This window comes from Suncus etruscus, chromosome 1 (genome assembly GCF_024139225.1).
Source record: "Suncus etruscus isolate mSunEtr1 chromosome 1, mSunEtr1.pri.cur, whole genome shotgun sequence".
Taxonomy (NCBI): Eukaryota; Metazoa; Chordata; class Mammalia; order Eulipotyphla; family Soricidae; genus Suncus; species Suncus etruscus.
Genome location: NC_064848.1, coordinates 105594061 through 105620680, shown reverse-complemented (window position 1 = coordinate 105620680; position 26620 = coordinate 105594061). Strand labels below are relative to the sequence as shown.

Here is a 26620-nt window from a genome sequence, read left to right as displayed (position 1 = left end):
AAAAAAAAAAAAACAAACAAAAAAAAAAAAGAAATTAATAAGTACAGCGACCCCTGGTGGATTTCACGGTAAATCAAAAGAGGGCTTTCTCCAGAATGTTAATTTTCAATGCATTTTTATCCTTTATACCATTTGTAGTTGTGGGATTGACTGAATAAAGTACCAAGGCTTCTTAAAAGATATACAAATGTATGAATATTTTAAATAAAATCAAAATTAATTCCACATTCTTAACACTTTAATTTTCTTAATTATACAGGCTATAAGCTAATTTAAAAACAAAGATAATTTAAGTTTGATATTTAAATAAATATTAATACTCGATTTCATGTGTTAATTTTTATTTTTAAATTAAAGGTGTCCTAATAAAATTTCATATTTTGGAACTGGTAATTGCTTAATAAGGAAGAAAGACCTCAAGAATCACATTCTCAAAAAAAACTTTGGAGAGTATTTATGAGAGACAACATAAAACTCATCTGAACACGTTCTAGTTAATCATACATGTGAAGCAATTTTTTTATTTTAATGTAGAGAGAAAAATGTGATAACTGGTATAAAAAATCTATAACTGTTCCTGAAGTAAGTTTTCAATTATAGGGAAGCTTGTTTAGAAGGCTTAAACTTAAATTTTAAATGCTGTTTGTAAGCTTAGTATTGTAGTATTTTCATTTTTAATTTATGAGGTAATCATAAGAAACATATTCATTAAGCTTGCTCTTCAGGCTCATATTCTCCTTTGAATTTGTATTTCTATTTCTTATCTTGCCTTTTCCCACTTTGGAGAAGTTAGTGTTTTTTCTCATGCCTGTACTTATCTTTCTCTTTCCACAAATCTTTCTAATTAAATTTTTCAATAAAAAGTTTTGTGGTTCACCAAATCACCCCACACTTTATTGTTAACTTGACTTGAACATTAAAAAAACTTCATTTCAGTTATTTTTTTTTTGAAAGTGGACTACACGAATTAATTGAGAAACTTTTCATATCTACTATAGTTAGCTGCATGTTCAGGAAAAAGAAAGATGATAATATAATTTCAACCAGAAGAGGGCAGTAGAAAAAAGCTTTTTACTGTTAAAGAGTTCTAAAGCCATCTGTTTTGCCATTCATTTCTTTCTTTCTGAGAAGTTACTTTAACTTTATTGTTTCCACGCTGAAGCAAAATCTGAAGGGTGTGTTTTCATTAGAAACCATAATTATATTTTGTGAATGTAGCTTAATGAATGTTTTATGAAAGGCACAAACCTCAAACTGACCACAACTTCTTTCATGGTTTAGAGAAACTACAAAACACCTGCTTCATAAAACTCAGAGGTTTAGATAACACCAAGACAATATATTTGAAAGTACAAAGAGGCCACACAATAATGGCAAAATAGCCGATGCTCTGCATAAATTATATTATGATAGAAAGGCAACACTCAGAAAAATGAAAACATTATTTTTTTCTGTAGTTATTGAGTCTACATTATCTTCAGCATTATAATACTTTCATCCAATGGTGAAATAATAATTTCCATAGAAAAATGAAACCATGTACTGAAACTACCACAACGTGCACTTTTCAATGAATGTAATGGAATAATCATTGAGTAAAATATTTTTTTAAAAATTAATTCATATGATTTAACCAGTCAAATGAGTATATAGAATAATTTATCATAACACATTTATAATTATTTCTGTATTACAGAAATATCTTTTAGTTGATGCAAATAAGTTTGATTTTTCTTAAAGTTTCCAAATATAAATCCTTCAGAAGTCGATAGGCAGCTCTGCCCATCAGGCTTCCAGCGTATGTCTGGGCAGGCGATAGTGCTCAGCCTTAGCACGGAGCTTCTTTTCCTTTGCGTTGGCATACTTCCATTTGGAGGGTGACATTTTAAGCTTTTTTCTCTTCTTATCAGTGCACCATACCTTTTCGCAATATTCTTCTACTCTTCGGAAGTTGCTATAACCAATAAGCTGCAGAAATTCCTTATACCATGGTTTTGCTCCCTGTGGAATGCTGCTCTGGGCAGGACAAGGCATCTTGTGAGGCCCTTCCACTTCCAAGTCTTTGTTAAACATTGCCTCCACTCTCTCCTCTTCCACTACCTCCAGGGTGATTTTACGGATAGTGTGGACAAAATTATGCTCTACTGTTTGACAAAAGTAGATCCCAGCATCCATTTTGCGTACTCTTAGGAAGAGCAAGCCAAGATCCATCTTAACCACTCTGTCATCTGTCTTCACCTGCAAGAATAAGAAAATAAAAATGTATGTAAAGTGTTAAGCAGAAGAAAGAATACCAGCACGTCACTCTGGTCATTTTCTACCTTGAGTTTCTTCTCCTTTTCACTTCTATGAAGTGAAATCCTAAAAATTATAGATGTACAGAGATATAAAAAGAGACACCAAGGTATTCAAGCATGTGTGATTCCTGGAACTCAATTTCTTCTGAGATTGTTTCATGTCAATGACTTGAGATAATTTCATATTAATATATTTAAGAGCAATGAACTAGTCTTCCCTATAATAATTTCCACTATACTTTAGGAAAAGACATCTTTTCAACATAGTACTCAAAGTGAGAGTGCAATGATGTTTAAAAATTTTTTTGAATTGGGGCTGGGAAGGTGGTGCTAGAGGTAAAGTGTCTGCCTTGCAAGCACTAGTGTAGGATGGACCACGGTTCGATCCCCTGGCGTCCCATATGGTCCCCTCAAGCCAGGAACGATTTCTGAGTGCATAGCCAGGAGTAACCCCTGAGCGTCAAACGGGTGTGGCCCAAAAAATAAAACAAAACAAAAAAACCAAACAAGTAAAAAAATTTGAATTATTTAAGACACAACACAGCAGAGTTCAGAGCTATGGCAGGAACTGCTATACTTGCGCATCAACTCAAAATTCTCAAACTAGAAAATACAAGAGCCTTCTGATTAATCCTCACTTTTCCAAACACTGCTATTGATAGATTTTGCTGAGAATAAATCTGCAACCCTTAGCACAACCAATAAAGAACCCAGCTTTTTTATTTTTATGGTTTTTGTTGTTGTTATTAGTTTTGGGGACAACTTTGGTGGTGCTCAGGTGTTACTCCTGATTCTGCAGTCAGAATCCTGGATTCTGGCAGGTCATCACATGGTTCTCAAAGCTATAGGCAGATTTTTACATATACACACATGTAGTAGTTTGTCTCCCTGCAAGGGTAAGAAGGTACTGATTTCAATAAGTAATCATCACAATTGAAACAATGCATATGATTATTCTTTATCAACTTATCTTGATTCTATATTTGAGTAAAGCTATAAACATAAAGGATATACTTCTAATTTTACTCTTACAAATATTTTATGAATAGTTTAAAGTCAGTCATGCTAGCAGGCCAATAAAATTCATTTTGAGTGTGTGTATGTGTGTGTGCGTGTGTTTGGGGGAGCACACTTGGTGATGTTCAGAGGTTACTCCTGGTAATGTACTGGTTATGAAATCACTCTTGGCTTGGGGGGCCATATGAGACACTGGGGATCGAACCCAGGTCCATCCTGGATCAGCCGCATGCAAGGCAAATGCCGTAACGCTGCACTATCACTCTGGTCCCAAAATTCTTTATTTTTAATGACAAGTGGAAGTGGCAACCTCTATAATACTCAAATCCTTTTTGTAACCTTCTGTATTCTATCCTTTGTACTACCACCTTATTTCATAGATCTGCATTTCATGTTAATGTTATTCTTCCTTTACCTTAGTGAACCTTGCTGTTTATCAACACATTTTTTAAAAATTACTTCTAGATTTAATTTTTTTATTTATTTATAGTTTTTATAGTATATCAAGAGAGATCTTCTCTTTCCTTTTCTGACTTACTAACACATATTTGTAGCACACAAGCTGGCATTAATAGTCCTCTTCAAATAATTTTCCCACACAATTTTTATATATTGTAAGTTTTATTGACTAAGTTTTAACTCCTAAATTATTCAGAACATTCCAAATAATTGGCATGCCTAATTCATAGTGAAAAATAAGAACATACTAATTTGTTCATACTGTATAAACATATAATGTACCAGTATGACCAAAAAATATACATCCAAAAGTCATTCAAATATTCTAAGTCCAGTAATGATTTGTGTAAGAAGAAGGAGTTATGGGTGTTTTCTGGGGGCAGAGAGAGAGCAAAGGCCAAGGACATTATGCTCATCATTTGCTGTTTGAATTGGCATTATTTCTTTGCACTACCCTGGTTCTTCAGACCTGTCTGCCTAAAGGATTAGAAACATGGTATGTGGGGTGAGATAACAACTTGTGGATTCTTATTTTACACTTGATGTATGGATTAGACTGTTTTTATAAAAAATTTAAAAGTGGCTATAAAAAGTAGACATTTAGCTCTCTCTCCCTCCCTTCCTTCTGGTCTCTTCCTTTCTTGTTCCTCCTCCCTCCACCCTAAAAAAAAAAAGTAGACATTTCTCTTATAATCAGAAATTTAAGATTGAGAAACATTGCTCTGTGTGTGTGTGTGTGTGTGTGTGTGTGTGTGTGTGTGTATGTGTGTGTGAAGTCCCAACTAAAGATGCAGTAGCTTAATACTGCAAAGAAAATTGTACAGGTATTTCATGTCATGTTAGAAGTAGTACCTGTCTCAGAATGTTGTGTTTTGCCTCTTAGTAACAGTATCATAGATTCAGAAATAAAATATATTTTAAATCAAATCTCTATGCTCTACATTGTATATAAAATCACATTGAAAGTTAAATGCATTATCTATGGAGTACAAATATCTAAAAATAAAACATGACTAAGATATTTGTATCTGAAATTTTTCCACAATTAATTTAAACTTCCACTTTAATTAATAGGGGTACCTTTAACAGCAGATCTTGATTTATAGAATTGTTTCAACCAGCTGAAGTACAGCTGGTTTCCATGTCTGTAGACCACATTTTCTTGATCAGGAATATGGTACACAATACATCATCTTATCAAATATTCTTATAGGCAAACTACAAAAATATAGAATCTCTTACTGAAAATGGTTTTAATATTTCTAGACTTAAAGATTGATTCAGTATGTTTTGTAATGTCAAATAAAAAAAATAATTGAACAAAGAAACCCTCACATCTGGTAGCTAGCTAGTAAGAAAAGCGCAGTTATTTCCACGTGTATGGACCAGATGGTTCTAAACACTTCAGAGGAAAACTTAAGCCTTCAGTTGACTTAATTCAGAATATATTTAACAATAGAATCAGTTTATTCCGCAAATAAAGGCCAATTGTTTTTATATTTATTTATTCAGCTTATCGCAGTAGGGGTAAAATATTGGTCATCATACACAAATAGCAAATGAGTCAGGATAAATTTTTCTTTTATTTTTTGGTTTATATACCCCATGGCACATAAATTTTTCTTTTTTGGAGGGGTGGGGTGGTTGTTCCCTGAGGTGATCAGCCAGTTACTCCTGTCTCTGCAATCAGAAACCACTCTGGTGGTGCTCATGGGAACAAATGGGATGACCGGGATTGAACCAGGGCATCTCAAGTCAAGCGTCCTACACATTGCTCTATCACCCCATCCCCGAAATTTTTCTTTTATTACAGTTTTTACTGCAAATCTGTTATACATCAAAATGCTTACATATTTACAGAAAGATCCCTACTACATTGGGGAGGGAAAAAAGTAAGTTTTATCTATGTAGAAATCTAGTTTCTAGTACAAAAGATGTGAGAAAAAAAGTTATCATAAATCGTAAGGGAAAACTATACAGTATAAATATGCATGCCCAAAATCCTTTTACAAATAAATTTCAGGCATTTGTATATATGAACCAATTAACACATAAAAAAAGAATTCTTTAAAGTTAACAAAAACTAAAGAAATAGAAGAGAGAAATGGGGAAAATCTATAAATATTCTACTCAGTAGTATAGATTGTTGGCAGGTTAAAATTTAATTTGTCTAGTAATCTTTAACAAATATACAAGAGGACAGGATGAAGCATAGATAGTAGGGCACTTATACTGTACATAAAAAAAATCTGTGTTTGATCCCAGAACCAGATATAGTCCCCAGAGTTCTGGTTGGAGTGATCCCTGGACAGATTCGGAAGTAAGTACTTCTCATTCTGAGGTGTGACCCTAATCCAGTCAAACAAAAAAGTATAAAAGAGGACTGCAGAAATGGTGCAGCTGAAAAGACACTTGCTTTATATATGGTTACCCCAGGGTGTGGACCACCCCCCCAAAGATACCATTTATATCCAGAATAGTTCAAATTTACCCTAAACGACCGAAGGAAGAAATTAACTATGCTGAAATTTAAGATCCAAATATCTCTAAAATATATTGGCACTTGTGTTTTGAATATGGTACAGTAGAACTATGAGCATCAATTGATATCAATACTATTATAAGCAATGATACCTCATTTTAAATTGTAGAAATAAAAAATAAAGGCCTATAAATAATATATTTACTCTTTATAAAATTACAGCTTTTACTGCTACTAAGAACTGAGAAAATTCCTCTTATGTTCTCATAAAACAAGAATCTCAACAACAGAACCATGTAAGCATTTCTTTAATGTTATATTATAGGGTAAGTATAATACTGTGCAATATAAGCTTTTCAATGAAGCCTAAATAACATGGTTCATATATATTATCCTATAATCAAGTATTTTGGTAGGTGGGCATTTTTAATTATGTAGAATACTATATATATATTAGATTAGATCAAGTGAAACGTAAAAGAAAATTCTTATTTTTTTGCAGATCTACCATAAACTTAACACTGAACCTGCTGTCATTATCATGATACATAGTTTAAAATGCCTCAAATAAGATATACTTAATTTTCAAAGATGGTCAATGTTCTTTTATTAAATTAATAAAAGAAATATCTAAATCTAGAGCAATCTATAATTTCTAAGTCTATAACTATACAGGTAGTTAAGGCACTTACTTGCCTATATCCTGTTGACCTGAGTTAAATCCCAGCACCATTGCCAGGGGTCAATCCCAAGCACAGAAACAGTTAAAGCCACTGAGAACTACTGCATGTGGGCTCAAAAATAAAATAAATAATATAATAAGACTATAGTGCCTCTTCTATTTTTATAACCACACCATTGCATTATATTTCCTATGAATACCATAGAAATTCTCTTTATCATTACAAATAAATAAAGATTTTGGGCTACACTGTTACTTGTTCTGCTTAGAAAATATCTGAGGCATATCAATGCTTATCAGGGATGGAAAAAAGTAAATTCTGAATATTTGTCTATACAGAGCTTTCGGTTCTGAAAAGATGAGCACATTTTTGTGGTGTGAGGAAGAAAAGTCAAAAGTGTTAACCAGATGTTTTAAATGAGACAAAAAGTTCATGTACTTTTTGTTATGAAAAACTTAACGAGTTGAAGCATGTTTATTAGGAAAATGACAATTTTGGTATATGTATCTAAAGACAATAATATAAACTTATGGTTTCCACTGATCCCTAAGATGTTCATATAGGGAAGACCTGGTGAATATAGGATCACCTAGCAAATAAAGTGGCCAAGTAAGAGATTTCATTTATATGGTTCTAGTTTTGATGACATAATTCAATTCATTAACAATTAAAGATATATTTTGTGTATGCCAATTTTCTTTGTTTTATTTGTACAAGAGATACTGATGAATTGATCCATTAATAACTTTATGTTTTACTTGAAACAACACATTTAGAATGAATATAATAAACTACTAACTGATAAGTTGAATGTGTCTCATAAATTACTCAACAGCATTTAAATGTCTTTGATAGATTTTTCTTACTCAGTAGGTGGTCTAGAGACAGAGTTGAAAAATAACACTTGGCATAGAGTCAAAAAAGGAATTGAGAGTAAAGTGAAATTGAAGTTCTGATGTCAACATATATTCTCTCTTAAGCTGTCTGTAATAAACATTTAAAATTTTACATGATTTAAGCATTCCAGTATAAGTGGATATATACTTAGCTATTTTAAAATGAGATTAATTTCTAAGATACACACATATCTTCCCTTATAAAACCCACTTTATATAATGACATGCACAATTTCACATGATTCAAACATTCTATTACATATTTGTATGTACATATTTAGCTATTTAAATGAGATTTATTTCTAAGATATAAAAAATTTCCTTAAACCAAATACTCATGATGGAACTAACAAGAAGAATGATGGAAAATAAATCTTCCAGAGTGACCGTGGAAATTTGGGGCTGATCTCATGGGTCAGTAGCTCAACTATTTTGTATCACAGACAAGAAGAAATTTATATATTTTATAATTGCCTCCAATTTTTCCTACTGCATAATATGCATATGTATGTGTTTTTGTGTGTGTATATTATATATTTATATAGATATATGTGTTTATTTCACACTGTAGAGAATGGAAGTATAAATTTATTCCATTCCTCCCTAGAACCCTGCTTACAATGTCTTTGGGATAACTTTGGATTTGCTAGACAGTAAACTAAGAAAAGGCTGCACTTTAAGAAAATATGCATTATGTTTGGTTATTCTGACAACTCAATTCAGATGTTTAAAACTAAGGTTTACTTGTGTATCTGTCTTAATTTTGAGTTTCTATATCAGAGATCAATGGATATTTTGTAAAGAGAATATAGTAAAATTTGGGGCTTCACAGGTTCTATAGTCTATGTTCTGACCGGATTGCAAACAAGTGGTCCTTAGAGTGTTTTTCCAAGTCTTGTATGGCCATTGTTAAAGGGTCTAAAGAAACATTTCCATGTATGATATCATAATTGTAAGTCCTAAAATACAAAAACTGAAGCCACTTATAAACCAATGTATAAACTCAACAAATCCAACAATTTAATTTTCTTTAATACAAAAATGTATTATCTATTTATTACTAATTTAAATTAAGGCTTCATATCTAAAAACATGCCACATTCTCATGAGGCATTAACTAGGTAAATATAAACATACTTAACAATGTAAGGGTGAGGGTAAAATTATTTTATATATCTTAAAAGATCTTGTATCAGGGGCCGGGCGGTGGCGCTGGAGGTAAGGTGCCTGCCTTGCCTGCGCTAGCCTAGGACGGACCGCGGTTTCATCCCCCGGCGTCCCATATGGTCCCCCAAGCCAGGAGCGACTTCTGAGCCAATAGCCAGGAGTAACCCCTGAGCGTCACCGGGTGTGGCCCAAAAAAAAAAAAACCAAAAAAAAAAAAAAAAAAGATCTTGTATCTTTAAATGAAAATATATAAAAGTAATCCTTGAATAAAACTCTAAAAAAGACATAAAAGTAACTTATGGAGCTATAAAAGCAAACAGTCCATTTTGTTCTATATCACATGAACATTAAGCTTTTGATGAGCAAGCAAATATGAATTTTGCTTTGTCTTAGATTTCAAATGAATATATATCATTACATCTATAGAAATCAAAAATTATTTATTTATAACTCAGTGCAGATAATAAATGCAAAATTTTTAATATACACAAATTAGTTAGGGAAATTTTATTGTAATTAAAAATGGGGACTAAAAGAAGTATATTATATCAATCCCATGAGAATAAAACTTATAATTGAACAGAGATGGATACAATATGCCAAAATGATATGGGGTTTTTTTTGGGGGGGCGGTTGAACCACACCCGGTGACACTCAGGGGTTACTTCTGGCCATGCGCCCAGAATTGCTCCTGGTTTGGGGGACCATATGGAACACCGGGAGATTGAACGATGGTCCATCCTAGGCTAGTTAGTGCAGGCAAGGCAGAAAATGCTTGTGCCACTGCTCTGGCCCCGTTATGGTAAAAATATTTAAATAAGACAGATTATGATAGACTTCAAATTAAAAACAAAACATTCTGAGTAAAGAATGTGAAAGAAATATGAAATTTCTTTGTCTTATGAAGTCACTCAACTGGAGGGACTATATACTGTTCCTCAGTCTTCTCTTGCTAAGTGAATTATGACAGTATTAACAATAAATTCTCCACAGGTTTACAAAATGCAAAGCATTTTATACTAAATCAAGAGTTAGTGCAAATTGCTTTAATACTTTACTTTTCCTTAGGTCATGTTGAATATATTGTTACATGCATAGAAATTGAGTATTATTTATAACTTAATACATTTAATTTATTCTTATGATGCCAAAAACTTCAGAAGATTATCCTTTTCATATTATAAATTCTACATTAATTTTAATAAAGTTTGTTAAGGTAACTTGTTTTCTTTCTAAATCTATCCCATGAGTGTGTAGTTTTCAAATTTAATCATTTTTTCAGAATGATGTATATGACTTCATGGCAAAACATGACAGACTTTTTATTTCACAATTGGCTATTATATATTTCCTCAAAATAAAGTTTAATAATCTAAACATTTTAAGTCAGTGATTTTTGATATCAATGATAAATAGTTGATCTCTAAAGCCAAAATTAAAATAAGATTTGACTGATCACTATCTAATATTCATCTATTATTTCTCTCCTAATACCTAATGTAGGTCTCACCAATTTCTTTCCAAGTCCAAATAGTAACTTTCTCTTTATCAAGGACCATTTGAATGACATTTTTCAAGAATTTTCCCCTTTAAAATAGTACAATTTATTCTATTTTCTATTTTTATGTTCCACTTTTGTGAAAATTGAGTTTGAAATCACAACATCACTACCAATAGTCTATATGTCTTTTTTAAATGTGTCATGTCCTTGGTCCCTTGCTGTATACAAGCCAAAGCTCCATGGGAGTTAATTTAACTGAGATATATCTATAGATGATTATAGATTAATATAGTAAATGTAGGATATCAGATATTTAATCTATAAAATGTATTCCTTTCTGATTTTTAAATGATTGTAAAAATAAAAATAAAATAAGAATAAAAGTGCTTGGAGCACGTTCTAGGACTACGTACTCACTCTTTTGTTATTAGTGAAAAACTGAACTAGTATCATTTGTGATAACACAATGTTATTGTACAATTGATGCTATATTGCTAATTTTGATGCCTTCTTAATTATATTAGCCATTTACCCAATATATATAAGTAAATAATGTTCATGTTTGCTATTTTTATAGCCCTGGATGATATGACTTAAATAATTTTAACAACACAAGACTAAATTTGTAAAATACAATTCAGGTGGTTTAAAAGATTGGAGCACATGTTTCACATACAAGGCCCAAATAAATATAATCACTAGTACATCATGGTCCTAAGACCACCATCAGGAAGCAATCCATAAACACTGAGACAAAACTAGCTCTCTAAGCACTGCCTCATGTGCAATCTAAAAAATGCCCCAAATCACCATGACTCAACTATCTTTTAAAAAGTATCCACTTTTCATTATTTGCATAATATACAAACATAAACATAGAAATATATGCTCGTATATATTATATATTTAGATGTAAAAATTTATTTTATGTATTTAAATTATAAATTATCACGTACAATAAATCAAACGCATATAATACAGGACTTTCGAATTTAAAATACACAAAATAGGGGCCGGTGAGGTGGCGCTAGAGGTAAGGTGTCTGCCTTGCAAGCGCTAGCCAAGGAATGGACCTTGGTTCGATCCCCTGGCGTCCCATATGGTCCCCCCAAGCCAGGGGCGATTTCTGAGCGCATAGCCAGGAGTAACCCCTGAGCATCAAATGGGTGTGTCCCAAAAATAAAAAAAAGAAGAAAACCTTTTAAAAAAAGTACACAAAATAATAATTTATTTACAAATCACACACTCTATGCAAAACATCATGGCATAGAAGCCCAGCCATTACCTCCTCTTTCCTTGTGTCTTGTCCTTTTTGCACAAACCAGATAACCTTTGCCTGTAGAGATCTTGGAGTACATTCTAGTAAAGTACTGTTACTCTCAATTCCATAGGCAAGTCTCTCTTCAGTCTTATCCAAAGCATCTCCTGCAATAGGAATGTTAATATTGGTCTTGTGACTTTTATTTTATTGGTAATATGAGTGAAAAATTCAATTCTCATAATATAGTAATTATTTTTAATTTATTTTATTTATTACTATAATAGGTCATATAAACTAGTTATTTAGACTAGTTATATACTACAATTTAGGCATTGAAAATCACAGCTTGTTATTGGACTACAGATATTAGAAGATAGTTTGATTCCAAACATTGGGGTTAAAGAAAAAACAAGGTGCCTCAATGTTAACTGCTTGAGATATTAATGGTGACAACACTATTGTTAAAGCAGACAGAAAAAAAGAAGCACCAGACAGACAAGGTATAGGAACAATTTCATAAATACAAAGAGTAGAAGTTTAAGTGATGTGGCGCACACATGCAAATATCTTTACAAGGAATATTACACTTATATTACATATAGATATTGGCTCTTACAGTAACTAAAGAGTAAGATATTGAAGTAAGGATTTCCAGAATAGCTTTTAAATTATAATCTGTGCTTCGTTTTAGAAAGACTCCCTTTTAACTTGAATACAAATTAACCTATAAGCAAATAAATATATGTCACTGAACTGAGGAATAAAAGCAAGTGAAATTATTGTTGGTTTCCAAATTTAATTAGATCTTGTTATTTTTTGTTGTTGTTATTTCATTTTGTTTTCTCTGTAGATCTGACTCCTTCTCAGCCCCAAAATTTCCTAAATTCTTCCTAAGATTGAGATTTTGCATTATTCTAATAAGTAGTCTTTGAGGTTAAATTCTATGCCAAGTTCTCAGGCCTGAGTACTAGCAAAATGATGCTGAACTGCAATCCTACATCTGATCATAAGCAGAGCTGAGCTTCCAATTGTGCTGTCCTACCACAGTTATACTTCCTCTTGGCATTGCAACTGTGTACCAACCACCACCATGTTGTGAAGGCCCTGGAGAGTGATTTTCTTTGTTTATTTGATTTTCTTAATTTTCCTATAGCTGAACTTTTCTTTCATCCTTTACTCTCTTCATCCTTTACCCAGCTATCAGTCTTGCTCAAAAACCCACATCTGTATCACTGCCTCCAACTTTGGCTTATTAGTGAAAGTATCATTTTTAATTTTATTCTGTCCTGCAGCTTAGTAGATGACCTGACTGACACATGTTGGGTCGTATAATAAAATTATTCTAAGTTACTAAAACATTGATATTTTCCCAGAGATGAAATAGAAATAAGCCTTTCAGTCACTGTGACATCACCCCCCCCCACCCACATACACAAACTCACACGCACACAGTATCACAGAAACTTTGCTTCTAGGAATTCCCCTATTTGGAGGTTTGCAATAAAGCTTGGTGTTGGTATATTTCTCTAATTATGTAGAAATGATATGTTAAATCCACAAAAGTTTAACTACACAGAAGAAAAAAATCCTTTCTGTAAAATTATTCTAATATGTATCAGTCACAAAGAAAACAAGGACCCTTTAAAAGAGGTTTGCAATTTATCTTCAATGTACACTGTAAGTAACCCAGAGCAATCAATTTTCTATGGATTACCAGCAAACTGCTGTCCAAAGCATTGCTGAGCTGCATTTCCATGCCGAACATCTTGTCTGCGGAACCGCCTGGAAGAAAGTAAATGCATTTAAGAGATGTTGAGATTTCAATTTTCCAGACTTTAAAATATTGCCAACTGCATTAGAGATTCAACTGGTTCTCTGCTACTGAAAAAATTGATCAGTCATACAGAACAAGTATAAAATTTAAGTTCCATAGTTTTATTTATTTCCACTGAATATCATTTAATAGTTAAAATCAAGATCAAACTATTCTTTGAATGTTCACAGAGGATTTTATTCCAACTCCTGAATTAACAATTTAAAAAGTTCTATAAAATGTTTTACAAAATGGACTTCAATTAGATGCCTTATAGTTTGAAATAGAATCTTGGTAGGAAGAATTGTGTAGAGCTAAAGACAATAAAATGAATTGACTTTATGTATGTTAAAATATTTGAGCTCAAGTGTTTTGCCATATATTAATCATAATCAAGTAACCCAAATGTAGCTGTTAATAAAGACTAATAATACATGTAACCTATTATTTATAAGAAATTAATCTACAAACAATAAGACTTAATTGAAGGTGATGTTTTATACAGATTTAATACTAGTTTCTGCACATAGAGGCACACAGTACTATTTTCTTTCTAACATACTAATTATAATTAGAATTATCTCAAGTATTTATTCATACCTCATAAGTTGTTTATATATATAACTGAAAAGCAGTATTATTCATACATGGAAAAATATCTAGAATATGTTATATTTAATATTTTATCTCTGAAAATTAAACAAAGGAATATTATAATTTGAATTCAAATTTTAAAATCAAGATTAGCATTCAAATCAAATTAAATTTATTACACAAATGCAGAAAATATATTTTAATTTCTGAGAAAAGTCATATTTCAGGACTGAATTAACAACAGGGGGCACAGTTGAAGTTTTACTGCAAATGAGTAAGGAAAATTAAAAAATGACAATAATATACTTTAACCATATATTTCCAAATATCTGCTTATCTCTAATTTATGTTTGTCATTGTAAAATCAAGTCGATGTATCTGTAATCTAAAATTTATTCTAGTCTCATTTTTTTCATTCTAAATTGGCTTGAATGGCTCCAAACAGTAAATATCAAATACTATTTCAAAAGATCATTTTCTCCTATATGAGTTTAGATCATATTTAACAATTCAAAGCACTTTTACTCAGTTTTTATGATTAAACCTATATATATAAAAATGTGACTTTTAAAAAATAAGAATCATCCCATGACAGTATACTTCAAGAGTGGAGAAACCCTGTATCTCTTAGGCCAAGGGAATTCCTTTTCGAATGTCCCCAATATTTACTGTGCCTATGCAGGAAAAAAAAAAACCAAAATAATCTATATTATTTTTTTACCTATTTATTTATCTTTTTTTGTGACTGTTTTGGTGTGAATATTGAAATTGTCTCCAATTATTTTTTTTCTTTTCTTTTCCTTTTTTGCGCTCAGACATGTTTTTATTTCAGGACCATGGCTATTATATGGTGCTTGTCTTTATTTTTGTAGTGCTCACTGGATATTTTATTGATATTTCTGTTTGTATTGTTGTGATATTTTAATTCCTTTTTCTCTTTCCTCTTTCAAACTGCGGTTGAGAGCTCCTAGAAGGACTCCGCCTATATTCGGCTTATTTGACTTTTACCTCATTTTATTGCTTTTCCTTTCTTCAAACAAAACCACATAACTTGAACTATCTAGTACTGCCTCTTAAATAGAGGGGGAAATAATGGAGTATACCAAGACCAAACAGTTGTATGATTACTAAGTAGTAAGCTAGACACAGAGGCCCCACTCATTCTAGCAGCCAGGAGGGTGAGGGTGGGGGATATAGGATGCAAGATGGGAACGGGGGTGGAGGAAGAACAATTTTAGTGATGGGAATTCCCCTAATTCAATGTTAGTATGTACCTGAAATATTATTGGGAAAGGTATGTAAGCCACTATGATCAAAATAAAAATTATATATTAAAAATAAGTAAATAAAAATTGTTACTTTTATATATCAAATGAAAAAATAAGAATTTTTTGAAAACTTAATTTAAAGACGTGTTATTTTACAAATTTAAATTAAAACTGTTGCATGATTATCCAACAAGCTAAGTAATGAGAGAATTTGAGATCAAAGTAGTATACACAAATAGAAATATTTGTTTTATGTTTTTAAATATTTTTCACTGGCATTCTAAACAGCTGATAGTAACTCTAAATGAAAATAAAACTATTGTGGTTAATTTCCCACTTTGTTGAGTATTACTTTGATGGAGGGACTACAAAATAGGCTGAATAGTAAAAGAAGCACCAGGTATGTCAATGAAATAGAAAGATGCTTACAATTGAAGTAATAATATTTTTTGTAATCCAGGTTATGTGAGATTAAAGTTAACTGTTCTAAGATAATTCTAGCCAGGTAATTTAAATTTTAAGCAAACAGTCCATTAGAAATATGCACTTAAAAGAAATTACATCCATCTACAAGATTTTTGTTTTTTTATTTTATTTTATATCACGTTAATACTACTTGCCTTCTTTCTTCAGTTTTTAAAGAACAGGAAACAGAATACAAAAGAAAAGGAAGGAAAAAATCCTAGCCCTACAAATTATGGTGTATGTTGGAAGACAATTTTAAACAAGTGGATTGGAAAGTGAATTAATGTTTTTCTGCAGTTGACTCATTTTCACTCTGTGAACAGAGAAGTATTTATTTTAATGAGAGTTTTCAATTTCTGCTTCAAATCAGGTCTGAAGCAAAAACGATCTGCTATAAAAGCAAACTATAGCCTTCATGTCCTGGAATTTTTCCAAAGAGTTCTTCTCCTGGGGTGAGTGATGGTTCAAAAGAATCTGACACTACTGAAAGATCTCAATTACATGTCACTGACTTAACTAATTCATCTTTAAGCATAGCTCCTGGCTACAGTATTTACTCTTTCCTGTCTATAATCTTGCCATGCATTTAACATTTTCTAAATCCCTTTATTCTACATCTTTAAAGTATATCGCTAAGCTTGTGGTTGTAGAATCTTAGAAGATGCATCATATTCCAAAAAAGTGACTTCTTGTAGATACTGCTGAGTTAAAATTCACCACCACTATTGCATTCCTAATAAAAATACTTGCTAGGAATAGCATTTAATGCAACAATTATAAAACATTTTTAGTATTTCTGAAAAAAATACAGTAATTAGATGATATTTTTGTAAAATTTTCATATGATTCTTGGATCCTGCTATTATAGTCCTAAATTTAAAAAAAAAGCATGCTTTACCTTGAATAGTCTATTCCTTTGACTGAAATTTCTTTATATAGTTTTACCTTGAAAATTAAATTTGAAGGCTAGAGTGAGAACATGAGAGAAAATAGGGGTTAAGGACTAAACTTTATAAGAATCAGCTGTGCTAGATCGCCAACACCCTGAGAAACTGAGCAAATTCACAAGTAAGTCCTGAGCAAAATGGTATGTCTCCCAACCTACCCCCCAAGTTAAATTTAAATTATTTTGAAAACTACATAATGTATAATATGTATTGTATTTCACCTAAAACCTTATGCATAGTAAGTACTCAGTAGTGAGCTTCTATGATCCGACTTTACAAACCCACTTTTTACTTAAGGCTCTTCTTGCTTCTACACCAGTGTCTCTCGACTTTTTTCTAACTGTTGAGTTTTTCTGTTTCTTTCCTGTGGCCACCTTCTAAAGGGCTGGCCTTTTAGTCTTTTACTGTGTCCCCTCCCCGTTTATATAGATATAGATATAGATAGATAAATACATAGATATAGATAGATAGATAAATAGATTTTTTTAACCTGTATTCCTTTTGTAATACCTAGTATGCCCTTTGAGAGCCATCTGACCTGGCTGAAAAATGCTAAAATGATACTTTAACAAGAGGCTACTATTTCTATCTTCACGCATATATGTGTGTATGTAAATTCTTAATGGTATAAAACAAAAGTTTTTCAACTAATAACCTACTTCTGCTCTTAATATTTTTAAAATATTAACATATGTATAAAATCAATTAATTTGCTTGAATTTCTAGCAATTTTTATTGAGCATCATGATTTATAATATTGTTATTTAAATTTTTATGCATATATCAATCTGGCACTGCCTCCACCAACGGAGTGCCCACTTCTCTTTACCATTACTGCATGTGCCCCTTTTATTCACCCTTTCTTCCGTGAAATTCATATCTATAGACAAAATATTCAGTTCCCACAACATCAATCATTTGTTATTCTCTTACTATATCGTTCTTTATATCTCATGTGAGTTTTTTAAAATTTATTTTGAAAGTTCACTAATAAAGCTTATGGATGTAGGGCATTTGCCTTGCATGCAGAGGGACAGTGGTTCGAATGTCGGCATCCTGTATGGTCCTCTGAGCCTTCCAGGAGCAATTTCTGAGTGTAGAGCCAGGAGGAACCCCTGAGGTGCTGCTGGATATGACCCAAAAACCAAAACAAGAATTTACTTGCATCTATAGAAATTTACTTGCTTTTTATATAGTCACTAAAAGATTTAGTTTTTAAATGTCAAAAACCATCTTTCACTAATATTTATTAGAATTTTTCTTTAAATAATGATTCAACTATTAATTTTATTTGACTGCCAAATTAGCAAAAGTTTTTGTTTGTTTTGTTTTGGGGCCACAAACGGTAGTGCTCAGGGGTTACTCATGGCTCTGAACTCGGGAATAATTTCTGGCAAGCTTGGTGACCATGTGGGATGCCGGGAATCGAACTTAGGTTGGCTGTGTACAAGACAAATAAACCTCCCCACTTTGCTATTCATTGAGCCCCTCAAATTAACAAACTTTTTAAATAGTAGTTAACTCCAAGGTTTTCTTAAAACTTATTGGATATAAAACAAACAAACAGCAATAATTAGAGTGTTCAAATAAATTTTTTAAGATTTTTAAAAATGTTACTTAACAAGAAAGATTAAAAATTAATTAATAAATTTAATAAAATTAATAAAATTGCTTAGTAAGAAAATTTTGCATATATTTTTACTGTTTTCTTTGTTGTTGTTTGTTTTTCTTTTTGGATTACTTGTAGTGGTTATTGAGGTAAATTTCTGCCTGCATGCTGTGGGGGTCAAATTTGGCAATGCTTGGGAGAACATGTAGTGCCAAAGATAGAAACTGGACTTTATATGAAGCCTATTGAGTATCTTTTGGACCCTATGTTTCTATTTTGTATTAGAAATGGTCACCTTATTAAAAGAAAGGAAGTACTTTCCATTGTATAAGAATATATATCTTCCTTTATATTATTGACCAATAATAACCAATTTTAAGAGGCTTATGTAAAGAATAACTTTATTCTTCAATACTGTCTGTACCTCAAAACCTCCTCTTAAGAGAATCCTGGGATTCAACTTCTCTAACAAGTGATGATGACCTCGCTGGCTTACAGACATTAGAAATTAAAGGTCCTACTTAGGACATCATTTGTGTTGAATTAAATCACACATTTCATTAATTATACAGGTCATGCATTTGCTTACGAGTTAAAATACTCACTTTCAAAATGAAATAAATGAAGACCAGCTGGCTAAGAGAACATGGGGGTAAATGCAGGATGTATTTTAGAACTTATTTATTTATTTTACTTTTATGTCTTTGAATCCCTCATGTGTGGTGGCATGCCATTTCCCATTTTAAGTTTATCTTTTGGTTTCATGTCTCACAGCAAAAGTTTCAGGGGCAAGAACTGATTCAAAACCGGTCTGAGAAATTAAAACCCAGCAGCACATTCCACTCCAGTGTTCATACATTTATGGAAGTAACTGTCAGAAAAAATTCAAGGCTTAAATGCTTACATTATAAACTAAGCATGACTGTGATGATTTATTTAGTTAAAATTTTTTTCAAAGCTTATTTTATGATCAAAATAAACTGTGGTGATTTATTTAAATAGAGGTATGATGGTGCTTTTCAGCAAAATAGGACAAGATGAGATAAGAAAAGAGTGTTTGTGTTTGCCTAAACAATGGGCATTTCTCGTAGAAGACTGTTTTACCTTTTGGCATGTGTGCCTGTTGGGTAATATCGAGAGCACGAAATACCATCCCACGCGCAGTAAGGATCTCTGGCCAGACAGCAATCAGCACAAGCACTTCCATACATGTCACACTGATGAAATCTGACTTGAGCCACAGCAGAAGCAGAACCAACATACAGCTGTTGCTAAAGAATGAAAGAAGAGATGGGTCACTTGGAGAAAATGAAAGAAGCCCCAAGGAGCCCTTACACCTATATCTTACATTTACGTACCATCACCTCTGTTATTATTTGCTTAAATTATTACAGCTGAGAAGAAGACATAAAGGACCACTGATGTTTGTTTCATTGATATTTTAAACATTTTCAGAAATTTGGAGGCAGACACACCAAATGTTTTAGAGTAAGTGTCAAAAACTCAAGAAAGGGTCTCTATTAACAAAGCAGAAACATTCGTATTATCTAATATTTTTGATCTTTAAAGATGTCTAGAGAGGTTGGGAGATGTTTCTTGATGGTAGAATGATTGCTATGCATGTATATGGCTCTAGCGTCATGTATAGAAACATACAAAAAGAGAACAGACAAAAAGTGCATTTAAATACTGATATATACATATATATATATAACATTTTAAAGAGTGACATATGTCTATGCATGTATATATACATATATAGTGTAATGTAAAGTAAACCTCAAAACACTATGTTAAGTAAAAATACAAGTAGCAAAATCATGAACTTTGCATGCTTTCTTTTGCCTAGTTTCTTTGTGAGCAGCCCTTAGTCTGGGTCTAAAGCAAAGGTTCCATGAGGATTAAGAAAGCAAGAGAGACATAGAGAGAAAAGCATGGGGGGTTGTGTGGGGGTGCACTAATAGCCATGTGGTCTAAGTTGCCCCATTCTTCATCACATTCCATATTTTTGTCTTAAACAACGAATTGCCAAAAGAACAAAGGCAATCATTTACATACATTTGCCTATCCATGCTAATCTAACTTTGACCTATCTAAGGGAGACATTTTGAGTCTGATTCTAGAGTTGTCTGTCACATATTTGCATCCGGCCGGTATTAGTTCTGTAGTCTACAATTTCTTGCATACAACGTTTTCCTCGGTGCATTTTGCAAGCCTTTGCATTCTGTCATTTAAACTGTCTTAGAGGGACATATTCCATCCTTGAATTTTTATTTTGTTTTATTCCTTTTTTTGGTTAAGGAGATAAATTTTCTCCTAGATGTACAAAGGAAATGTGTAAGTAAATTTAATATACTTTCTGAAGAGATATGGACCAAAATTAGTTCCAGTAAAGTGAAACAGAAGCTGTATTTTACTGTATATTCTTTTAAATTAATGTTACTACCATGGAAACATTTGCAAAAGTCATAAAAGAATAATGTCTATCAACTTGTAGAAGTCCATTTTGCTACTTTCTAAAATAGAAACTGTTGAAATTTGTGACATAACACTTTTGAGAAAATAAAATCCATATATATATATATATATATATATATATACTTGTACTCAATATTTTATTCACACACATATAACATGCTCAAACTTACTCTCTTTGAAGAAATCTCCAAAGAAATAATAGGAACTGGATCCTGAAAAATCAACAAAATTTTGTGAAGTACTTATTAAAAATAAATATATAATATGCTTATAAATCACTTAAAATCACATTATATATAAGATTGGGGGTTACACAAAGCAATCTATAGCTTTTATTTTAATAAATAGCCAAATACAATTTAATTATATATTTATAAAAATACAAATGGGTGAGGTATAAAATAGTGGGTAATCTATGTAGCTTACCACTTTCTCTAGAAAATATTTTTTGTATATGAATTTGAATGTTACTTTGAGTTTCAATGTCAAATGCCTTTTTGTTAAAGAATAAAGGCTCCTTATATGGACCTTAAACAAGTAAGAGTAAAAAAGTCATATTTTTGAAGGTATCATTAGTAATTAATAATATAATCTTTAGATGTCTTCACCTAAGCCAAAATAAAACTCTTTTCTGTTGGCATTACTACAATCAATCAGTATGGGTCTGTGATTCTTTGAACAGGAGACATAAATTTATTGTCTTAGAATAATATAAGAGAAAGAATCATCTTTAGCCTGTTTTGAAAGCCTCTAAGTTTTTTGAGAGACAGTGATTAAGATATTTGAGGGCTAGTGATTACTGTGTATAAGAAGTTCAGATAAATTCTTCAAGTGTAAAAGCAATAAGTAAGATAAACTGTGGTTACCCTTCAAATAATTATTACTTGAGGGAAAATGTTATACTTTATCTAAATACTTATTTTTTAAAACATATTTAAAACCATAGAGCTTTTTGTTTGCATAGATACATATATTTATTTATATATGCAATAGATTTTCTTTATTAATTTAATAAATTAAATTAAAGTCTTGAGCACACTTATATGTGTGCTCTTTTGTATTGTTGATGCAATGCTAGTTTATAAGACAATATATGTTTATAGGCTTTAGGAATTTAATTTAACACATCATGTCCATCAGCAAAGTGCTCCTTCACTGTCAATAGCCTACCTCTACAACAGATATTATCTTTTAATGCACACAAACAAAATTAAATTAGTTATTATTTAACTTGGAATTAAGTAAATGTATCTGAGACAAAAATGAGTTTCATACACAGTTTATTGGAACCTCAGGTACCTAACTCTCAGCCCCTTGATAGCCTCAGTTCTATAATCAGAGTCTAAAGTCTTACTTTATTGGACAGTGTATGTCCCTGGTGTAAGATGACACCCAGCAATTAACCCAAAACAAAGGCATTCCCTCATCTTCCTCTTTCCCATAACCTCTCCCTTTGACATGGAAAAGCCCACCTGTATAGGTACTTTTCTTTCTCTCTTTCTCTTTCTCTCTCTCTGTCTCTCTCTCTCTCTCAACTTTGCCCCTCATGGTGATTTGGGAATTAGTTTAATAAATAATTAGTGTGTTTTGCTTGGCGCTCAGACTGCAGACTGGTTCCTGACTAGCTTGGTTTATTAATCTTTCACTGCTTCCCTGCTTCTTTAAACCCATCAGTCTGAGGTTGAAGTAATGATGTATGGGCTGATCTCAAAACTCATGGGTTTTATTTTACACCGGTGCTTTGTTCTTTTCATATATTACATGTAGTGAGATCAAATAATTTTTATACTTCTCTTTTTGGCTTATTTTATTTAGCATGATCTCTTTCAGTTCCATTCATATGAACCAAGAACAAGACATTTTCTTATAACAGAATAGTAATCCATTATGTGTATATACTACACTTGCTTTATCCACACATCTGTCTATGGGTACTTGACTTGTTTCCAGATCTATATCTATATCTATATCTATATCTTGGCTATTATAATAGTGCTTCAATGAACATATAGACATGCATACATTTTTAAATTAATATTTTTCTGTTCTTCTTATAGATATTTAAAAGTGAAATTGTCAACACATATGCCTACATAGAGTTAAAAACTTGATTTGTCAAATTTGTACATTTCAAATTGGATACACTAAGATGAAACTATTTTAGGATTCAGGTTTCTATATTATATATATGATATATAAATAATATGGGATTACTATATAATGGGATAATATTATATATATTACTTTTGTGGTTCTTCTGTATTTTCAGTGTTTGTAAGGTCTGAAAAGCAGAAAATGTACCTTACAGATAAAATACATGTGTTTACAGCTGGAGAATGAGTGAATGAGTATAGGGCCTAAGATAATTCCTTACATACAGCTGACCACTTTCTTCATAGCACTGCATATTGTCCCAAAGCTCTGTTAAAATTGATGCCTAAGCACAGAGCTAGGAGTAAACCCTGAACAAGGTGGATGTAATGCAAAACTCATTTCCCCCCAAAGAAAAATATCATAACTTTGTTCAGGTATGAATTATAGCATTTTGATGATGAATTTAATATTAACTATATGCAATAAGTTGCCTTTAAGTAATAATAATCCTAAAATAAGAGAATATACTGATTTGATAATAAAAATTCTATGATATGTGATTATCAGAAATCTAGTCTTATTTTGTTCCTGAGAGAAATTACATTTCTGAATTCATTCTATACATAATGACTAAAATTTTCATGAATCTGTATGGTAAAATTTTTCCCAATATCTATATTTATATTTTATTATTTTAATAAGTTCTTTGTGTAGGTGATAAAGGTTTATATTTTACACTATAATATCCACAGTATGAAATGCATCTTATTTTAAACTGTACTGATAGTACAATTGTATGAGATTTTATAATAACAGTTATTTTTTGTTTATTATTTCTTTATAATCATGGTGACTATATGAATTCTTTTTCATTTTTTGTAAATATAACACAACATATTCGATAATATTTAATACTCAATTATACATATTAGAATGTTAAATCATTCCTTATTTTAATTTACTCTAAAATATACTCATTTATTAGAATAAACTAAAATACTTTCTAATTTACAATCCAAGAATATTAGGAATACACAAACAAATACTGCCTACAATTTGTGGTTTAATTACCTTAAATATTTGAAGTTCTTCAAGAATTACTTCTTCCATTGATTCTGTTTCTTGGTTGTAAATTGTGATTATCTTTAGCACAATACCATTATCTAAAAAAAAATGCAAAATATAGGTAACAGGATGGTCCAATGTGGTTTTCAAAAAGTGAAAAAACAAGATTTATGAATTCAAATAACTTTCCAAAATCAAACATAAAATATTTAAACCTGCAGTTAAAACACTATAACTGCTTATGTATTCATATTTTAATTAGTAAATACAAATTTTATTAAGCAAAAAATATGCTTTGTGAAAAAGACCAAATAACATAAATTATATTTTAAACATGTTTCAATTAAAAATTCCTAAAACATTTATAAATTTAAATGTCTTTTAGAATTAATGACTATAAGACAGTTGCTAAATTATTCAGGCCTCTTCTGTGACTTACAGTGAAAGAAATGTTTACCTGAAAATATTTTCCTAATAAGAAACTTGGAAACTTCACAAAACATGCTATAAAAATAATAATTACATGTGGAATACCTATATACTTATACATATACAATATGTATATAGTTTAAGAAGTTTATATTTTATACATAATACATATTAACAGAAAATATTGAATTATATACCATTGAGGAACAATATGTCTTCTTGTACTTATCACTTAGAATCCTAATTAACAATAATTTCTAAATTTATATTTTAAAATTATCCTTTATTATCTCTTTAATTCTGAGCCTGTTCTTTCTAATCAAAAATGAATAGAACATAATTTGCCCATAAAAATAATTTTCAGCAATGCTAAAAATAATAAGTAAAAATAAAAGGAAAATAACAGTGATACTGTTGTCCTCTGTTCTAAGACTTTAGTAGCTGAGAAATATTTCCAAGTATCAAATCTTAAAGATATGTTAATCAAACTGAATCAAAATTTAATCATGATCACCTGTGTGATACATTAAAACAAACAAAAATTAAAACAGGTTTAATAACTAAGAACATATAAAATAGTCCACAATTAAGATATCAAAAGGAAAGCAAAAGTGAGATTAAAATTATTTATTCCCATTGATTTTTAAATAAAAATGATACATAAAATTACTTGTTTGTTAAACTTGAAAGTGGTATTTTACAGTGTTCTACACACTATATATATTCTTTTGTTCTGAAATCTGTGATTCAATAGAATGGTATTTTTAAACATTGTTTACATGATAGTATATATCTGATATTTCTATAATTTTCTCAGGTGTTTTAGTCATTATATGAAAATATTAAAATATTTCTGCTAATATATTGACTTCATTTCCTAAGGCATTTAAAAATAACAATATTACTCTATGATTAATTTTTTAAATAATTAATTTTATTTATGGGTTCTAATTCTGTTTACTTGAGTAATCAATCCTAAGTAATTTAAGTTTGTTAAAGAAATATGATGCTCTGTTAATCTTGAACATTGTCTAGTACACATTAATGAAACTCACCACATAAAATAAATGAATGAAACAGTTTGTACCAGAGATTTCTTGAAATCAAATGCATCTTTCCTTACTCAAACCTTTGCTTTTAAATTTCCTATTACTAGAGAAATTAAGCACCAATATTAATATTAATTTTGATTGATATATCCTGATTCCTGAATAGGGCATATATCAATGTCTCCTTAGATATGTATGTCAGTGATGAAAGTTACATGTGACAGAACTTTCGTTCTAAATAGGAACTGCAACACTTGCTCTGAAGTACACAAAGATAAAAAAAAAAGTTTTTGGTACAAACTGTTACATGACAGAAAGTTAAGATCTGACATGATTTGCTCCATATTTGCTGAATACTAAAAAGTTCAAGTTTTCTTCAGATATACTTAATATAAGGCAATAAATAATATAAAAACCTTACAATTTCACTTTTTACCATATTTATTATATTTTGCTTTATTCAAATATAATTATATATTTTTTCTTAAAAGTATCCTCTCTTTGGTAAAAGTGGACCTATTTGCTGCATACAGCTGCTTCTGATAGTAAGAATGGTAATATGGTAAGAGTTGCTGTGATTATAGATTTAAGGATGGTGATTGTCCCAAGTTAAAAAACCCTGAAGCTACTAACCAAAGTGTCAATAGTAGAACCAGTATGGCCCTGGCACCTTCTTTACTTTGTGAGAAGTCCTATACAGAACCAACCTTGTTTTTAATGTGTTCCTTCTTCACCTATTTATTTCTTCAAAATTATACAAGGGATTTAGAGGGAGGGGCAGGGGAAATTCCAGTTAATTGAATAAATCTAGTTAATTTAATTGGTCCTTTGAAATATTTCATAAAAATAGGTAGCCAGTCAAAACGAATAATGAAGTAGTTGGAGAGAGAAAGAGTAAAACATAAAAGAAGGGCTCAGGACAGGTAACTCTTTGACTCTATGGATACAAACACACCTAGGGCAGTTTCACTTTCCTGCTCACCTGTGCCTCATAGGATGATAGGATGGGCGGTTCTCACCTATGCAGCTTGTGAATGGAAACTAAA

At 31.1% G+C, this 26620-nt stretch overlaps 1 protein-coding gene across 1 annotated transcript in view; it reads right to left on the bottom strand.

The window, feature by feature from the left end:
• Positions 1–1510: 1510 nt before the first annotated feature.
• The window catches only part of SEMA3E (semaphorin 3E), a 238043-nt gene continuing 212933 nt past the window's right edge, over positions 1511–26620 (bottom strand). The window contains exons 12-17 of the mRNA XM_049772801.1: positions 24103–24194; positions 21108–21149; positions 19564–19730; positions 13478–13545; positions 11788–11927; positions 1511–2238 (exon numbers count right to left, since the gene is read on the bottom strand). Coding sequence (XP_049628758.1) covers positions 1786–2238; positions 11788–11927; positions 13478–13545; positions 19564–19730; positions 21108–21149; positions 24103–24194 — 962 coding nt within the window. The 3' untranslated portion in view covers positions 1511–1785. The remainder of the gene's footprint in view (positions 2239–11787; positions 11928–13477; positions 13546–19563; positions 19731–21107; positions 21150–24102; positions 24195–26620) is intronic.